Consider the following 20,808-nt stretch of genomic DNA (forward strand, 5'->3'; position numbering starts at 1 on the left):
TGTTCCTGATGACTTTTCATGAGCAGAAATACTGAATTTTGAAGTTCACTATATTTTATTTATTTATTTTTTTAATTTTCTCTACGAAATCTTTGACTATCAGAAACTCTCAAACATAGTCTTCTAGGATTACTTTTGAAACCTTTAGGGTTTTAACTTTTTCCTTTACTCTGTGATATTCTTGAATTAACCATTACATGTGGTATGAGGTAGAAATCAAGATGCCTGATTTCTATTTACATAGCCACAACTATAGTCCCATTTATTATAGTCTTTAAAAAAATTCATTAGATGTTCTTGGTGACTTGTTGAAAAAAGTCAACCACATATGATTGGATCTATTTTTAGACTCCTCACTTTTATTGATGTGTGTGTTTTCCTTTATACCAATTCCTCAATTTATCGATTATCATAGCTTTCAAGAATGCATTGTTCACACATTTGTAAAATAATCTGTTTAATTTTCTCTAGAATTTTTGTCATGCATAATTTTGTGGTCTGAACAAAGACAGCTTTCTTTCTTTTTTCTTTTTCTGTATTTGTGCTTTTTTTTTCTTGCCTTATTGCTCTGGCAAGGAACTAGATGGTATAAGATAGAAGTGGCTAAAGTGAGATGTATGCATCCTCTACTGACTTTTTCTCTCTCTCTCTCTCTCTCTCTCCCCTTCTCCCTCTCCCTCCACTCCTTTCTTCCTCTCTTCGTGTGTGTATGTGTGTGTGTGTGTGTGTGTGTGGCTACTCTAGGAATTAAATATGCATTCCTATCATATTCTGCTTTGAATTAGTATAAATAATACTTTAAAAATGTAAGAGTGTTATAGTAATATAATTCCATCTATACCATCCCAACCTTTCAGCTAGCATTCTCATATATGCTAATCTTTCACATTATAAATCCCAAAATATTATTATTATTCTAGATTTAGTCAGTTATATTTAAAGGTATCAAGAAGATAAAATAGTTAATCTTCTGTATTTACCATATTTACCTTCTGATAGTCTTCATTCTTTCCATTAATCTTAAGTGAAGTTAAGGGGTCTTGGTCATGTTTTTCTTAAACATTGTTTCTGTCCCTTTCTCTTTCACATCTCCTCTGGGAACATCCATTACATGTGTATTAGACTGCATGATATTACCTCAGAGAACAGTAATGCTCTGTAATTTTTAGGATTTCACTTTCTCTTATATTCAGATTGAATAACTTACATTAATTTGTCTTCAAGTTTATTTAATCTTTTACCTACTTTCTCTGATCTGCTATTGAATATATTCAGATTTCTCACATTAGATATTATACATTTATGTTCTAGAATTTCCTCTTTTTTTATATAAACATTTTTTATTTCTCTGCTGAGAATCTCTTTCACTTATTGTGACTGTTTTGCCTTTATGTCCTAAATATAATAATTATTTAAAAATTCTTGTTGGCTAATTCCAATATCTGGTTCATATCCAGCTCTACTTCATTTGACTGTTGTTGTTTTGCTTGATATGAATTACATTTGTGTTTTTTCTTTGTATGTCTAATAATTTATTTTTAATATTACATGTAAATCTTTATGGCAAATTTATTATAAAGGCTCTAGATTTTGTTTTGTCCATCTGACATTCCTTATTATTATATTAAGATATGGTGAAATCATTGGCTAACCGCCCTGTGTTTTTAGAGACTTTGCCTTATACATCGTTAGGATATATGGGTTTTCTTGGCAGTGTCTTTGATCTTAGGGCATATCCATTATCCTCAGTGGTCTTTAATCTTAGGGCAAGCCTTGTCTTTTTTTTAATAATGAAATGCTGGAGGTGTTTACAAAGCCCCTCCCACTTGGCAGGATTTGAACTCTAAATTCTCTTTTACTAGCAATAGACAGTAATTGAAATCTCTGCTCAGCAATTTTCCAGCTTTTCAACCTCCAAGTTTTTCTTCAGGTTCCTTAGTGTCTTGTCCTGCGTATGAGTAATTTAAGAGTCAGCCACACTTTGAGGGCAAGTTGTATGCAGACACTGCGGCCCTTCTATGGTCCCTATCTTGCTGAGATTTTCCCCTTATATTTCCAGTCACTTTTGCAGTCCTAAAATTTTACCTGTGACTCCTAACCTAGTGCATACACTGCCCACTCAGTGATGTAATTGATAAACTATCAGGAACACAAATTCTTCTCAGCAACACTCTATACTCAAATAATTTCCCCAATTAATCCTTTTGTCTGGAGATATATTTATGATAGACCTAAATAGTAAAGGGCAATAGAAATGAGAGTATAGGAGAGCTGCAAGGATGCAATGTGCAAAATGAGAAAGCATAAGAAATTTGCAGCAGAATTATGAATATAAACAATAAGATAATAAAAACCAGAACTTTCCAGAAGCTAACAGATAGAAGAATATAGTGGCAAATGCAATCTAGTGGCAGCAGGATGAGCAGAGACTTAGGAGATTTGACTTCTGAGGACACAGATAATAGAGTGTTTTGCTTATTGCCTTTTTGTATCCAAAATTACTGTTTTATTGGAAGTCTAAGAGTATCTAATCTTCAAAATTATGTTAAATCTAATCAAGATCTAGTTAAGAGTAAAGATTTATGTCTTTTTAATTAACTATCTCCATTTTATTTATCTTTTAAATAACACATCATGAAAGAAAAAGTACATACTATTTGTGATGAATTTTGAGTAATTATTGCAGAGAAATATATTTAGTGAATATCAAATTTCTGTACCTGTTATTTCACCATTTGTGTAGATAGGAAATGTGTTGGAATTATTAATCTAGTTGGCAAGTCTTTGTTAACAAATTAAATATTTATTTTGTGTAAAGAAATGTCACCTGGGCGATGCTTTTTTAATATTTCATATACTATGATTATAAAAAATGTGAATGTTGTAAACACACAATTAGTCATCTTGTGGTTTTTTAAAAGACAAGTTATATTACAAGTAAGTAATACCATTTCTATACAGTAAACTGCAGTTTTCATTTTGGGGCCTTTGGGATTAAAGTTCCTGTGTTCAACTCCTAATTTTATTTGTTACTGTGACTATGAACTTGCACAGAGTTCTTTACCTTCTTGTGCTTTAGTTTCCTCCTATGTAAAATGAGGATAATAACAATACAAAGTTCATAGTCTGCTTTCTGTTGCCGTAATAGAATACCACAGACTGGGTAAGTTATAAAGAATAGAAGTTTATTTGGCTCAAAGTTCTAGAGGCTACATCTGGTGAGGGCCTTCATACTGGGATACAATATGGCAGAGGGCAAGCAAGCATGCAGTACAGAGAGCAAATAGGGTCCAAACTTATCCTTTTATCAGGAGCCCACTCTTCAAATAACTAACTCAGTGACTATTTGTGCAGTAATGGTATTAATAAATTCACGAAGATAAAACCCTCGTGACCTAATCACCTCTTAAAGATTCCAACTCTTCACTTGGTCACAATAGCAAGTAAGTTTCATCGTAAGTTTTGGAGAGGACATTCAACCATAGTGTATACATTGTTGTGAGGATTTAAAAAGGTAGTTCATGTTTCAATCTAACAATAGAAATAATGCTTGACCTCGTTATCCACCCGCCTCGGCCTCCCAAAGTGCTGGGATTACAGGCGTGAGCCACCGATACCATCCTGGTCAACACGGTGAAACCCCGTCTCTACTAAAAATACAAAATATTAGCTGGGCATGGTGGAGCATGCCTGTAATCCCAGCTACTCAGGAGGCTGAGGCAGGAGAATTGCCTGAACCCATGAGGCGGAGGTTGCAGTGAGCCGAGATCGTGCCATTGCACTCCAGCCTGGGTAACAAGAGCGAAACTCCGTCTCAAATAATAATAATAATAATAATAATAATAATAATAATAATAATGCATGAAACTAAAGCACAAGATGGTAAAGAAGGTAAAGAGCTCTTCCCAAGTTCATAGTCATATTAACAAAGTCAAGAGTTGAACTCAGGCAGTTTAATCCCAAAGGCCACAAAATGAAAGATGCAGTTTATGTTATAGATATGATATTGCTTACTTGTAATTTGTCACATAGAAAGTACTTAAAAATGTTTTCAGTATTGTTTGTTGCTGTTATCTTTTTTGAAATCTAGACCTGTTTTACTGTATGTCACTTATTAATCACTCTTAGCTATCAAGATTATTCATGTGTATTTTATGACTATTTTAATGCAATGTATTTTTTATTTAATATGAATTATTAATATGAATAAATGCAATCTGATTTAAGACTTAAATAATCCCCAACTTACTTTAGGCAAAAATTGCATTCTTAACTATAAAAGTTTGGGATTCTAATCATAAAGTACATTGTTAGGGTTTTTTTATTTATTTTTTCTGATCTATAAACTTATTAATATACAAATTATTACATTTGACAAGTTCAACATAGTTTTAAAAATATTTAAATTACTGTGGTCAACAGACATTTAGTGAGTATCTATTGCACTCCTAGACTTGTGTGTAGTCACAAGAAAAAATAATTAGATGGTGGAAAATGAGTTATAATTTTCTTCATGAAGAAGTAGCTAATTTTGAAGGACATATTTTATTTTATTTATTTATTTATTTTTGTTTGTTTTTCAACTATTTCTTTTTTTTTTTTAATTTTTTATTGGATTTTAGGTTTTGGGGTACATGAGCAGAGCATGCAAGACAGTTGTGTAGGTACGCACATGGCAGTGTGCTTTGCTTTGCTTCTCCCCTTCACCCACATTTGGCATTTCTCCCCAGGCTATCCCTCCCCACCTCCCCCTCCCACTGGCCCTCCCCTTTTCCCCCCGATAGACCCCAGTGTTTAGTACTCCCCTTTCTGTGTCCATGTGTTCTCATTTTTCATCACCCACCTATGAGTGAGAATATGCGGTGTTTCATTTTCTGTTCTTGTGTCAGTTTGCTGAGGATGATGTTCTCCAGATTCATCCATGTCCCTACAAATGACACAAACTCATCATTTCTGATTGCTGCATAATATTCCATGGTGTATATGTGCCACATTTTCCCAATCCAGTCTATTATCAATGGGCATTTGGGTTGATTCCAGGTCTTGAAGGACATATTTTAAAAGGACTGAAGTTTAGAAGCACAGTAACAGTCATCTTAGCCCAAGAATTCTCAGTTACTTCTAGTTACTGAGAATTGGTCTGACATATTCCAAAGAAAATTTAATGAGTATCATTGCTATTTCTTTCTTTCTTTCTCTCTTCTCTCTTTCTTTCTTTCTTTTTTTCTCTTTCTTTCTTTCTTTCTTTCTTTCTTTCTTTCTTTCTTTCTTTCTTTCTTTCTTTCTTTCCTTCCTTCCTTCCTTCCTTCCTTCCTTCCTTCCTTCCTTCCTTCCTTCCTTCCTTCCTTCTTTCTCTTTTTCTTTCTTTCTTTCTTTCTCTCTCTCATTTTATCATTTTATCATGAGCTTATCTAGCACTCAATACTTTTCAGGAAGTATTTTAATATTAAATTTTTATAACAACTCATTGGAATTGGTCGTGGTATTACTTCCAATTAAATATACCAAGTAACCCCCCCTGGGTTATATGATTAATAAGTGTCAAACCTGGGGTTTGTGCAAAGAAGTTAGACTCCATGGTCTTTGCTCTAATCTGCTATGCTATGCAGTTTCCCTCCAGATTTGTCATTTCTGATCTTAATATTATAATAAATATCCACCATGTATTAAGCATCCGGGATGTGCCAAGCAAAAATTGCTCACTTAATTCTCACAAAATAATTTGAATCACTGAAGGATAATTAAAGTTTTACAGGTCATAAAGAGTGAATTTAGTAGTGGGGCTTTATTTTAAGTATATGGGTAGACATATATGCAGCAGGAAACCATTCCAGAAATTTAATGGAAAAAGAGTCAGAAAACTAAATTTTTTATGTTCACCAAACTCTGTGAGCAAACCCCATTCCTTTTAAGGCTAAGAACATTGATATTCTGTGATCAATATAAGGTGACACAGCACTCATGGGAGATGAATTTTGACCATACTTCATTCACTTGTCACGTTTTTTCCTCAAACGATACATTTACCTGATAGATGACAACACAGTTCATCAGGAACTGATATGGTAGAATTAAAAGATCACAGTCATTGGCTAAGGCCAAGATCAGTTGTAATCCTTCCTGTACCAAGTAACTGTGTAAACTTCACCTGTGTTCAGTTCCTCCCTCTTAAAACCTATCCTATTTTCACAGGCCAGTCCTGATGAAAATACTTTGATGATATTCTATTGCTTACTGAATAAAGTCTAAATGTCTTTCATTTCATGTTCTTTGTGTACCGCCTTCTAATTATATCTCCTGGTCGACATCTCCTTACTTTCCATACTGTGCAGTTCAATAAAACTGGACCATTTTCCATTTCCCAAATTCATCTACTATCCAATCTTTGCAGTTTATTTTCTTTCCATATTTTCCATATGCTATTATTCTATACATTCTTTAAGGCCCAACTCAAATTCTTCCTTCTCCAGAAAATGTTTCCCCTGTTAGAACAAACTACTGCATAGCTCAGACCATGTGTTAGTCATTATGGCAAATATTTTACATGTATTCACTTATTTAATTATCACACAACCCATGGTCCCCATTTAAAGTGAGGGAATAGCTATATACAGGTTCATAACTTGTCTGCTATTTTGCAACTGGTTACTAGCAGAACTGTGATTCAAAGCCTGGTAAACAATTCTCTCTCCTTTCCTCCTCTAAAATCCCATATCATTGATTTTACATCCCTTGGAACTAGGGTGTCATGTCTCAGCTTGCTTGGAACAGCCCCAGTGTGTACCTATTTTTTCTGGAATAATTGTTAATAGCACAACCTTTCACTCTTAAAACATTCACTATACACTGATTGAGTTTTCCTGCTAACTACTTCTTTAATACCTCTCACTCTTTCCATTTCTATTACCCTACCTTAATTTATAATCCTTCATCAATTACATAGATGGTTACAACATAATTCTATTTTTTTACACCTACGCACTCTGCCCTCTCCTATATATTTTCATACAATTGTCATGATTATTTTAGAACCCAAATAATAATAGGATACTACTAACATGAAAAAAAATTCTTAAATGAACTTCCGTTGCCTCCAAGATAAAATCAAAACCCTTAAATTCATGAAAAGATTTCAGGGCTCTTAGAAAATGACCCTTGTTTACAACTCCATCCCATCCCATAAGTCAGCCAGTACAACTAAGCTGCCCAGCTATTTGCTCCCTAAGCTGATGAAATTCTTAGGCGTCATCTGTATTTGCACATGCTCTCTCTGTGATAACCTTTCTTCAAACATTCTTCATGACACAACCCAACTACCACTTCCTCTGGAACACCTTTCTTTTACCTCCTAGTAAGAGCTCGATGCACTCTTCTTTACACTACCTCTGTGTGTATTTCTATTTCTATATTGGTAGTTAAGAGTTAACACCATGAGATTTGCTTGGACATAAATGAGATAACACATTTGTTTCTGCACATGGGAAGCATCCAATTATTAAAAATAGTAGTAAAGTTTAATTCTGTGCCACTGTGTTGTATTTGCTGTTTAACTCTCTGTCTCTCCCATTATTCTCCAGAGTCCATGATAGCAAAAATATGTTTCTCATTTATTATGTTACTGTAAGTGCTGGCACATATATGTACATATGCTACACATACAAATATATGCATGCTACATATAGATTTTAATAAGTACTGTGTTTAAATTAAAAATGTGTACCAATTACTGATAATTATTGATAGTGTTAAATATTGATAAAGAAGTTTATGAGTTTCAAATCAATGTTTCTCATACCTTAACATATTCTTAGCAATTTTGCTACTACCATGAATTAGCATATCTAAAATATATTTTTTATGGCTTTTATCACCTTAAATCATCTACTCTTCTACTTTGCTTCCATTTCTCTGAAGTCAACATCAAGATCAAATATTAATGTCACTTTTGGCTTCCCGATCTCTTTTGTAGCCCATCTTTAATGGAAGTCCTATACATTTCTAGTTCTCTGTAAAATAATATCTCTTTCTATTCTGTAGATACTTTTTCAGATAATTCATCACACCCTTGCTTATTTATGTATGCATTTCTAGTGTTTATCCAAATATACTGGAATATATATATATTATATATATGATTATATATTATATATATATGCATATATGTATTCCAAGCAAAGAAGCCATCTAAGTTTTCTGACCTGAACTGGCACCCTTGCCACTAACAATTTTAGGATCACACCCTCCTGTTAGAATCTGCTGCCTTGTAGTGACTCTTTCCTAACAGAAAAAAAAGAACCATAGCTGAAAGAGTTTTATTGAGCTACCTGAACCTGGACTGTCTAAAAATTCATGAATTTTTATTAAAAAAAAAAAAGCCTTGTGAAAGGATTGGGATTTGGGCTCTCAAATACAAGGAATATAGTGGAAATTAATTTACTAAATTGAAGAAGAGAACATTTCAGGGATAAGGGAGTAGTATGGTATAATGGATAAGATTATATATTTTGAAATCAAAAAGAAATCTGTCCTATTTTAGCTTCATTAGATATTTCTTTAGTTTGCTTACTGCTGTGTTGTTAGAACCTAAAAGAGACTGTTTTTCGAATGAATGAATATGAATATTTACTAAACTTATTAAGACTTTCTAACCTTGCTTCCAAATCTGTTAGTAACAGTAATCATACTCACCCATAAGAGGGATATGTGGATTAATGAAATAACAAATGTAAAGTTCATAGTTTGGAACATAATATGTTTTCAATGAATAGTACTTATTTTGAAAAAGCCAAATTACTACATATTGGAATGAGTTCATAAAGTCAGAGCTAAAACTGAAGCAAGAGTAGGGTCAACTGCAAGCATCAGAATAATGTGAGTGCTTATCAAGATATAGAGGGATTACTGCCTTTCAAGAGCCACATAATCTAAGTCTCTGGTAAGTGAAGATAGGAATTTGCATTTTGAACAAGCATTAGACTGAATGTAAATGGAATAAATTTTGAGTATCATGAACATAGGAGTTTACAAATACATAGTAAACTTCTTGAGGATAAGAACTATGTTTTATTCATTTTTGTTTTCCCAGTGTATAAAAATGAATATGAATATTTACTAAACTTATTTAGACTTTCTGACTTTGCTTCCAAATCTGTTAAGTAACAGCAAACATCTTTTTAATGAATGAATGCACTGATTGTGTTAAGTAGATTCTGTATAGTATGTTTGTTTATTGGCCGGAGGCAGAGAAAGAGAAAAGAAAAATGTACCCATAGGAAAGACCTAGATCAGAATAGATCTATTAATAATATTTTGTTTTAAATCCCAAGAGGGCAAGGGAAGGAATATACTTTAGTAAGATGGTTTGTCCTTAGCAGGAAGCTATGCAAATGGAATGACAGGGCAAATGAACCTAAGACATGTAAGTTCTTATAGATTCTAATCTAGTGATTGAGAATGTATTATGTAATACTTGACATTAAAATATTAGTATCTGAAAATATTTTTAACAGATAAAAGTTTATAACGGATGACAAAGAGATCTGACATTTGAGAATGGAAGCTAAAATATAGATTCATATTTGCTTTATTTACTGAAGCATCTAATGCTTAGATGATGTCAAGCACATAGTGGGCTGGTAATCAATTAACATTTGTCGACTAATCAGTAAAAGTCACACCTGAAATTGGGAATGTGATCATAATGGGAGTCACAATACAGTGAGTTTTAGAAAGAGTCATGAGTATGAAGCTTGTATGGTAAGACTGGATTGGAGCTTTGGTCATGAATTGCTTAACTCATGTCCTTTCAATTTATCAGTTGTCTTCTTTTCATATAATGTTATTATTACTCATAAGAGTATGATACCATTTAACACTGGATACCTACACTTGTAAACATAAAATGATGTTACCTAAGAATGAAGTTTGAGATAGTTAAACCTATACATGTTTCTAGTTTTTCTTCTGTAAATTTACTTGGTGTTGTTTAAAAGTAACAAAATAACTTATCCTCCATTGAGGGAACATGTTTAGCAGTTACTTGTATTCATTTTTTCAAGTAGAAACCAAAAGTGTTATTCAAAAGGTATGCTGAAACAAATTCAAATAAATTGTCCTGCTCTTGTCGTTTTGTTTGAAGAATAATGTAATCATAAGTGACACGAATCAGGCTTCAAGATAATTTATTATAAATGTAGTCCTTTAAAACTTTTGTTTATTGTATAAACATAGCCTAGTCCCATTCTTCATTAAAACTAAGCCTTTAACTCTTTAACCCTGTGGTATGGATTCATCAGAAATTTACTCCCTATGAAGCTCTTTATGATCCCAACAGTCCTGATTCCTCCAGATTGTTTTATTTCCAAACTATAAATATTGTTTTTTCACTCCTTAGTGTGGAAATTCAGCTACCTCCATATTACATGCTTACTGAAGTAGAAAACTGCCTAATCAAATAGGAAAACATTTGGCCGTGAATAAATCAGCATTTGTCCAGCATTTCAAAGTGTGAAACTAGGCAGACAAGCACATATCCTAAGAGTTCTGCTTTCTCTTCCTTCCCTGTAGATAAATCAGAGGCTAATATGGCCACCACTACCATCTGTCTAAATACTTCTGTGGTTGTCTTGAATTAACACTGCAGAACTAGTGGAAGAAGTAATTAAGATTTTATTTTTACATTTCACACCAGATGCTCTATAATATAAATGTAACTGTAAACATTCAGATTGATTAAGCTTGTAACAAGTAAAACAATAAGTGTTTAAAGATCAACTAATTCAGAACAAGAAAAACTATTTTAATATGTTGACTTACAGTGTTCATGGATTTTATTATTTTTCTAAAACTTTAAATGAGAATTGCTATAGATTTTATTGATAGTCTAAAAGCATATTCTTGTGTATATTCAAACAATAAATGCTAACATTGTCATTTATTCTACCTTTAAATTAATGAATAGATAAATTACCAGACATTAAATTGTGATTTCCATTGTTCCACTCTATGGCCTCTTGAAAGATCTTACTACAGTACCTTGTACTCAATAAATAACCAGAGAATAAATGAAACCCATATAGATCCTTTCAATTTCCATACAATCAGTTGAAGAAATTTATGAACAAGAAAGAATAATCTAAATTCTCTTCAGGAACAATCAATGAGGTTATTTGCAAAGCTGAACTACAGGAAACTAAATAAAACATACATCTACACTAAAAGTAATTTTCAGCTTGAGACCTAGAAAGGGAATTCAGTTTGCTTCTTATTAGAGAATGCTCATGCCAATTTTAAGTTCAAATTGATTATAAATTCAAATATCTCTACTGTGAAATAGCAATTGAAAAAGTAAGAAAAACGAGTGATTTGTTTTCATCAGTCACAAGAGAAAACAAAATCATGTGAAAAAGTAACTTGTTTGTAAAATCTTTTTTCTGATACAGTTCTAACTTTCTATTGAAGGATCCATTGGAGTGTAAATTTTCTTCAGGCAATCCTTTGAATTACCTTATTTCCTTTTACTTTTAAAACCTAGTAAAATCCCTAGAAACTCAATAAATATTTACAGAATAAATGAACCCGCTGACAAGAGACTTCTTGCTTTCTTGTTATGCAAATAACTTTCAGTAAGAGATTCTGATAAGGATTTACAAATACAGATTATAATGCTCTGAAACAGATTATTGCTAGTGCTGATAAAAAACCTTTATTGGTAGTTTGGTACTTAAAAGAGTAATTGTTTGGCATTTGAATATATAGTTAATATTTAGTACATATAATACATATATTTAATAAGGTTAACTATATGACTATAATACATAATATTTGTGCCCTTCAGGTTTTCCATCTGCAAATGAGAATAAATATGGGAATATCATATTGAAAGAGCACAGAAATATCTATTTATTACTACCCACTTTTCAGATAAGTATGCATAAGCCAATAGTTAATTATAAAGATCTTTCCAAATAAATTTTCGTACATATGCACACACACATTTAGATAGACGGATAAGATAGACATAGATAGATAGATGAAAGAATAAATGAACAAAAAGAGAAAAAGAGAGAGAAAAAATGAAAGAGGAGGAGGAGGAACAGAAGTGAGGTGTGGGTAGAAAATTAGCCAGGAAAAATCCAAGTAATCATGGTGTGCGTATTAGTCCATTTAATTTTAGACTTGGCTTACACTGAATCTTGTCACTAATTTACCTGAAAATTCATCTGTAAAAATTGTTGTTATTTTCAAACTTCATTTTAAGCATATATATCTCAGCTGAATCTAACAAAACAAAGATTTTTATGTCAGATAATAAATGTATGAGAGGCTGGTATAGTATTTCCCTTCAATACTGGCTGCAGTGAATAAGGAGACCCACAGTGGTCTGGGCTCCACTGGAACACGCAATCATGCATGACACTGTAAAAAATGTCTTGACTAGTTATAGTCAATGTTGTCACTCTAACCTATGCTCATCTAAATGCAGTCATTTATCCTCCTATGAAGATTTCATTTCACCTCATCCAAACCCAGTCATTCCTCAGCATTTAGCATATCATTTTGCACATGTATATTTATAAAGAGGGTTCTGTAAAACACATGCTTTTATGATATATTTTCTCTATTATGATTTTTCCCTTTCAGACAAGAATTAAAAAAATATATATATATATATATATATATATATATATATGTATATATATATATTAAAGATGGGATTTCACCATGTTGGTCAGGCTGGTCTCGAACTCCGTACCTCAGGTGATCTGCTCACCTTGGCCTCCCAAAGTGCTGGGATTACAGGCATGAGGCACCACGCCTGGCCATAAGAATCATAAATATTTGTAGGCATCTTTTCTTTGAAATGAACTTTACAGTTAACCATAGGTTCATGCCTTCTTTCTGAAAAGTAAGTGGTTATAAATATTCTTATGACTTTTCAATAACATATTTTAGTATTTTAGTATCCACTTCCAGATGTAAATTTGGATAATAGAAATATTATATGGCATTCCCAATATTTAGAAAGTCTTTTATCTAACCTCAATAGCTAGAATGAGATGAGAGGAGGCAAATTTCCAAGCAATTCAAACAAACAAAATAATTTATTTTGAACAAACTGAATATTTTTGATGATGGTTAAGTCTTGTTCTCTAACTAAATCAACAGTTAATTGCATCTCTACTTTTAACTGAGCCACAAAAATCTAACTTAGTCAATGTTTCCCAAGCAAAGGAATCAAGAGAAATAATTATGAAATATGTGGAATGAGATAAGTTAATTATATAAAAATAATTTCAGATAGGACATTTATTTAGAATATTTATTTTGATGCTTTGTAGAGTTCAACTCTAAAATATTTTTCAATTTAAATGGGAAAGACACAATACACAGAATTATGTGTTTTATTTAATGTAGAGTAGTGAGAAAACTTCTGAAAATTATATCATGTAAAAATGTGATCAGTTCAGAGTAAGCATTTAATTAATTAATTTATCACCTGTATATAGTTTATCAATTTCCGAAAGAAAATTATTGCAGACTGGTCGTCCAGCTACAATGGGAGTTTCAGCACTCTTTTAGGTCTCTACATTATTCAACGGAATGTGTAAGTGCAGGGTAGGGGGTTCATAAAGATTCTCAGAAGAAATTTCATAATCACTTTTCCATCTATTGCTACTTTTATTTGAAACCAAAGCTCTCATAAAAATGTGCTCAGATAATGGGAAAATTATTTATGCTGTTCACTTGCCAACTATCACCAGTGTTTAACCATCCCAGTCTTGCAGTTCCTTGCTCTGTGAATTTCTATTTGTTTTGTTTGTTTGTTCTGACCCCTTGGTTTTAGCTTTTTGTCTTAATTTGCCCAACTCACTTGATCAAAGATCATGCTTGGACTTACATTCCTGGCTTCAAACTCTAAGAACTCCAAATTGATGATTTGCTTCTGGGCCTTGGTAATCACCACCACACTCACACCCTGCAGCATCCCTCCCACCGACTCCCACATTAGAACACAAAAATTATGCCATGTTTTCCTCCTGAATAGCAAATGTCTGGAGCACAGAAAGACATCCATACCCATAAAGCAGAATTCAACTTCAGTACTATTGACATTTTGTACCAGAAAATTCTTATTGTGGGCACTTTTCCTATTCGTTGTGGAATGTTGAGCAGCACTAAACCCGCTGCTCACTAGATGCCAGTGGCACTTTCCCCAGTTACAACAACTAAAATTATCTCCAAACATTGTCAAAATTGCCTGGGGAGTAAGAGTCACTCCACTTTGAGAACCACTGCTATAAAGAAATAAGAGTATGAGAGGAGTAAGGGGAATTTATCTATTGAATATACTATTGTCAAACAATCATGATGTGTGAACAATGTTGCATGTGATCCGAGAAACAGAGGTACAGTTTTTATCCTCATGAAACTTGTAATATAGTATGAGAAATGAAAACAAATAACTAGCACACAGAACTGGAAGACATGAGAAAGAATGACCTCTCAATATGCATTCGGAGAAAGAAAAACAAAACTCTCATTGGAAAGACCAAGAAGGGTGCTTGGAGAATGTAGTCTTGAAGAAAAAGCAGGATTCCTAAAAGCTAAGATGGAAGTTAAGGTCTTAGAAGGAGAAGAAAGAGAACATTAGAAATCACTCTTCAGAAAGAATGTGAACAGCTTTGAACTCTGAAAGTTTTGGACGTTATTTAGGTCATTACTAAGGAGTCTTCTATTTGGGGGCGTGACATTATGAGATAACGACGGCCTCATGGCTCCCTGTTCTCTTGCTTTTGTATTTAACTTCTCTTCCCCACTTTCACCAGAGATTGTGGAAGAAGAAATGAGGAGTTTGTGATCATTCCAACAAACTGTCCAGAGCATTTTTGTTGGAAAAGTGAATCATCATGGAGCTTATTGTTACAAAGTTATTTGTTTTTATATACTTATAATTCATTACTATACAAATTAAATAGCTTAAGAAGTATAGTCTGAAAATTTTAACAATTTTAAGAAATGAGCCAAAAAAAAAAATGGTTACATTTCTGTGAAGTTTGGGTGAGAAATCAGCATTCAGGTTTTACTGATACATAAACTGACAACACTATATAAATAAGAAAGGCAAAGGAAATGACCTAGGCATCTCTGTTTAGGACATTGGTTCTTAAACTTTTGTAAACTTATGCTTCTATTTCAGTATATAATAGAAATGCTATAATTTCTTCCCAGAAAAATACCATAGTTGCTTATCTATAAGCTTTCATCTAAAACTTTAGGGTTTTTTTGACTTTCTGGAAACATTGCATGGCTCTTCTGGGCATCCATAGTTGTCACGTTATAAGACCGAGACAAAGCAAGTTACAGAATACAAGATTTAGAGCATTGCTTCTGACACCAAAGGAGCAGCAGAAATGCCTCAAATATCCTATGGGGTGGTTTAGGAGCTGAAATCCCTGGGATCTTCGTAAATACCTGGCATCATTTTAACTAATATGAAATAGAAAATGAGTTAATTATCATTTTCTATTTAAGTTCTAAAAGTTTAAATTACTTTTACTCAAGGAAAATTGCTGTATGTCTTAAAAACAATATGATAGATAAATACAAATATTCATGAGCTGAAATCAGAAAAGCTTTAGGGCTTATTCCAAGCTGATTAAACTTAAACTAGTAGTTTAACCTCTCTGAGCTTTGGTTTAATGGTTTTGTTTTTTTTAATAATAAAATATTGGACTATGTTATATTGAAGCCCTCTATATGTCCTAAAATTTGATAATTTAAATAAATTCATCTAAGTCTAAAAAATTAATACAAATAAAAAACTTCTACAAATAAGAATCACTACAATTATTCCCAGAGTAACATATTTTCAGGAAGTAATTCAAAGCTAGATGTGGTTGAATTGCCAAATGGCTGAATTTGCAAAAGTAGGCGATAATTAAGTCGTTATGCTCAACCCTTATTAAATATTAATGAATTCTCCATGACTTTGAATTGGAAGCGTATTTTACATGAGAGGTTCTGACTGAGCTGTTGGGATGATGAATCATCTCTCACTCAGAGGTGGTCTTCCCCAGCTCTAAGGTACTCATAGGCACTACCAGGAAATTTATCTGTGGTTGACTGTGTTGTACTTGGCTTTTGACTATTTTTTTAAATAAAAAATTTTCAATATTGATACCACCATGCTTTAGCCTGCAGGAACAAGATTTTCTCTACAAAAAAGAGCTTGACATTAGAAAAATAATGGACTCAGCCAAGGCTCCAATCATCTGCATGCACTCACCATTTGTGTGGCTTTACATCTGGCTGCATACACACCAGGGCTGAGGATCCTAAATGCATCTGGGGAGCAGAAGCTGGTCAGTGTAGTACTCTCCATTCACATTTGTTGTTTGTTTTTATAACACATGTTGGGCACAAAAGAGACAAACAAGGGTAAAATGGTTTTCTCCTTTCCCATCTGGTTGTCTGCCAGAAATACAAAGCCCAAACAAAGCATCAGGTTTCAATGTTCTGACTGTTGAGGAGCCCCACTTTCTTGTTCTCTGTTCTTCACCATTCTTCTTAACAAATATTTTTTCACCAAGTAGAAAGCACTGTAGTTCAATAAAATACAGGGTTATTTACCTGTACCTTCTTCCCAATTCCTGGTTATTAACACTATATTTGTGGCATAGTGTCTCTTGTGCTTATTTCATAGGAATGTATTCTCTTATAAGAGCTATATATTCACAGTATTTTAAACTCCTGAAATTAAAAATACAGATAATCTTTGGTGTATAAATGACCTTCATTGTATGAATTATTTAAAAGTTCTGCTGTTTAGAGTTCAAAATATATGTCTTATGGAAATAACTTTAAAAATATTGGATAGGACCCAGGATTAGAAAAAAGAGAGAGAGAAAGAGAGAGAAGGGTGGGGAGAAAAGAAAGAAGGAAAGAAGGGAGGGAGGGAGGGAGGGAAGGAGGGAGGGAGGGAGGGAGGGAAGGAGGGAGGGAGGGAGAGCTAAATAGACATATAAAATATAGTATACATTCTTTTGCATGCAAATATTTTTGTCCATTCTGTAATGCAAACTGGAAATCCCTTAGCAGCTGAGTGACAGGGAGAGACACAAGAACTATCTCTTTCAGGTGGGTAAACTATATGCCTAATAGGGAGATGATAATGGCCTCTGTCCCATAGAAGGATCAGCATGTGACAATATAAGCTGAGGATGGTATGGTTACCCCACCTGTTCACATTTATTGAGCAACTGTAAATTGGGTGTTTTAGTGCCAGACATTGCCCAAAAATAATTAAACCCTCCAAAAACTTTTGAATTAGAAATATGTCTGAGACTTGGGCAATCTATTATTTTCAGTTGGCTTAGTGAGCATTAATGGACATTACTAGCAATTTCTTCTGTTTAAGTTTTTAACTTAAATTTTTTCACATTTATAAAATTAGAGAATAGCAGCATGAATTTATATATTTCCATCCATTTTGGTTCAAAACTCAATATTTTGAGTTCTTTGTATCAGTTATTCTTTTTTTCCTTTCTTTTTCATTGTCAAAGTATTTCATAGCAAAATTTAGATCTCTAATCATGTATTTTGCAGTTATACAACTATAAACAAATGTATTTTCTGTACATTGGGAGTTATAATGAAGACATTTTTTTCCTATCATCTGTTAATAATACCCTGTTTATAACAAATCTTCCTTTATTGCCTATAAAATGACTTTTATGTTAGGTTTGTTCAAATCAATATCTAAGCAAGGTGCACACCTTAAATTTGGTTATGTATCTTAAATATATTTTCACCTTAAGCAGTCCCCTCTTTCTCTATTTCTTCCCGTAACACTGACCTATTATCAGATTCATATTGGTGTCATAATTCTCAGTGGCTATTTTTCCCTTAAGCATTATTTAACTCATTTCTTTATTCTTCATGTGTTCTCTAACTGGAAGCTAACCCTAAAAGTCAGTCGTGTCTTAAAATATCCTAACAATGTATTGATTTTGTCATTGGTAGGCTCTAACACATCAGTTTAGATTGTGAATAAAGAAAAATAAAGTATCTTGGAATCTGTCATGGTTGGTGGAATATCCCAAATTGTACAATATTATTCATATAACATGTGAAATGTCTTACACATGGGGTGCTGTACTTTTTTCATGACATCTGCCTGGTTTCTATCATTCTTAGAATTTGTAGACTCAGAACTAGGAGATTCTTACTGAGAAATGTTGTGAGAATTAATCAGAGAGTTAGGGACTGGATATTGAAGTAACTTTAATTGTTAAAATAGAAGATCCTTTTACATCTTTGACTTTGAATTGTGCCTCTAAGATGGAATGGTAGACGATGCCTCAAAAGGTAAGAGATGATTGTGGATTCTATTTGAAGAAGCAGGATCACCCTAATGCAATGGATTACTGCTGCAATGCTCAGTTGCTGCTGCAATGCTCAGTTGCTGCTGCATGGCTGATTACAGGGTGAAAAAACTCCAGAAAACTTAGCACAGTGTTTTCACACTTCTAGTTATGCTCTGCTTTCATAAATAATCAAAGCCATAGTTGAAAGGCAAAAAGTATAACAACATGAAATCTAAGAGAAGTGTGCCTTGGTGATAGTGGTATGTATTACAGTAACATTCATAATCCTGAGAACAATATTATCATGTAGATATGTTACTATTTCATTTTAAAAATGAGGAAATTGAGATATCAAAACCTAATAATTTCCCCAAGGTCACACAGTAATAAGCAGAGGTTCTTAGAGCTGAACTGAAGGTCTAGCTCTTAACCATGACACCATACTGCCTCTTAGAATAGAGTTTTGAAATTACTGTTGTCTTTATATGAATTCCAGATTTCAGAGGAACTTTTCCTCACTCTCTAATACTAACCCTGAATCTTGCAATATCTCTTAGTTCATGTGCATTTCTGATGTGAGTATTTATATACTAATACACAGTTAATATTAACTCTATGTATAAATATTCCTTCTGTTTTAAACAGGTCATCAATTACCTTGGTCCTTTGGAACTGATTCTTAATACTCCTAGCCATCATAGAGTTCATCATGGTAAGGAAGTTCTATTTTGTCTCTCTTTCATTCTTCATTTCTTTAAAAATTACATTATTATTTGCCTTGCTTTATTTAATTGCAATTTCCCAGTATAGCCAGCACACATTTTACAAATAAATATCGTTTCTTCTTTTCTGCCTTCTTTGGTACAACTTCCAAAGTATGAACTGGTGGGGTGGGGTGGGGTATGGGAATTTATCTATCTGACTTTTGGATTTTTCTTTCTACCTAAATCTTAGCTCCATTGTAGTAGAAAATGAGTTAACCAGCTGAGGAGATACACATTTTATGTTTTAAAGGATCCTGTCAAAGGCTGCTCCTTGACCCAGTGCTGAAGGTCATTCCCATCTATAGTCAGAGAGTTAGTGGTCTTGAAAACTGTTCTGATTTAAGGAAAGCTCAATAAACAACACTTTACTTTCCTGCCTGAGGCCTTGAACAATCTCAACATAATCTGCCTTTCCCTGATAAGGAGAAAATTCTGTGACTAGTGCCTAAGGTATACAGATACCAACTTAAGTAATAACAAACATGTTTACATTGTGGACCCCAAGCCCTATATAGCAATGTGCATATAAGCATTATTTATGATAGAAAAAATAGAAATAATTCAAATGTTTTTCAGCATTAGACTAGATATATTTTATATCATATATGTAATGGAGAATGAAGTAACAATGAAAATGCCCAAACCATTGCTAGATGCAAAGGCATGAATAAATCTCACAAACAATACTGGGAGAAGAAAGCCAGTAAAATAAATGAATGAATGAATGAATAAATAAATGCAATTGTTCTGTTTTTATAAGTTTCCAGTCTTCCCCAGCTACCATGAATCCCTGAAGCCCTGCCTTCCCAAGAAGGGCAGGTCCCTAGGTTTACAGCAGGGAGCTGAGCAGAAGCACAGGCTTCCACAGGAAGAGGCAGGACAGGTCAGGGTGCAAAACCGGTTTCCTCTTCCAAACCCAAAGTCATTCTCCCAACTCCAAGGAGGTCAGAAAGTTCCTGGTTTATGATGGTTTGACTTCTAATTTTTCGACTTTAACAATGATGGGAATGTGATCCATATGCTGCGGACACCATCTCTTGAATACCCATATAGCTCTTCTGTTTCACTTTCAGTACTGTATTCCATAAACCATATGAGATATTCGACACTTTCTTATGAAATAAGGTTTGTATTAGATGATTTTTGCCTAATACTGCAGGCTGATGTAAGTGTTCTGAGCGTGTTTAAGGTAGGCTAGGCTAAGTTATGATGTTCAGTACATTTTTTTTCTGGTTGGAATAAATTTATTTCATCTGTCTGTAAACAAGGTCTTTAATAGTTATGGCATCTTTTTAAATGCATATTAAATCAGATGAGTTAGACTGTATCCCAGATGCAACAAAATGCAGGGAAAGAAATGGACAAACCAGCAACAAGATTTGTTTTTAAATCTGTACATTATCCACAAGGTAATCCAAAGTACATTAGTCACATTTAAGAGCATTTTTGACTCAGTGTTTTTCAATATAGATGGTTCATCAGGATGTAACCCCACCATAAGTCAAGAAGCATCTCTAATTAGTGAGGGAGTGGAGAGGCCAAGGCAGTTATACACTTGCAGTTCCTTCCATATAAAAGGAAATATAAGGAGTGGAGAACAAGTCCACGTTACAAAATGAAACAGTTGCTATTTCTTCTGACTGCATTTTCACACCCATCTTCTTAATGACAGCACT

At 33.4% G+C, this 20,808-nt stretch overlaps 1 protein-coding gene across 6 annotated transcripts in view; it reads left to right on the forward strand.

Annotated features, from left to right (window-relative positions):
* Positions 1–20,808, forward strand: part of AGMO (alkylglycerol monooxygenase) — a 356,235-nt gene that overhangs the window by 145,347 nt on the left and 190,080 nt on the right. For all 6 annotated transcript variants that reach the window (XM_078342639.1, XM_002751549.8, XM_054237221.2 and 3 more), the window contains exon 6: positions 19,014–19,080. In XM_078342639.1, coding sequence (XP_078198765.1) covers positions 19,014–19,080 — 67 coding nt within the window. The remainder of the gene's footprint in view (positions 1–19,013; positions 19,081–20,808) is intronic.

The sequence above is a fragment of the Callithrix jacchus genome, chromosome 11 (genome assembly GCF_049354715.1).
Source record: "Callithrix jacchus isolate 240 chromosome 11, calJac240_pri, whole genome shotgun sequence".
NCBI lineage: Eukaryota > Metazoa > Chordata > Mammalia > Primates > Cebidae > Callithrix > Callithrix jacchus.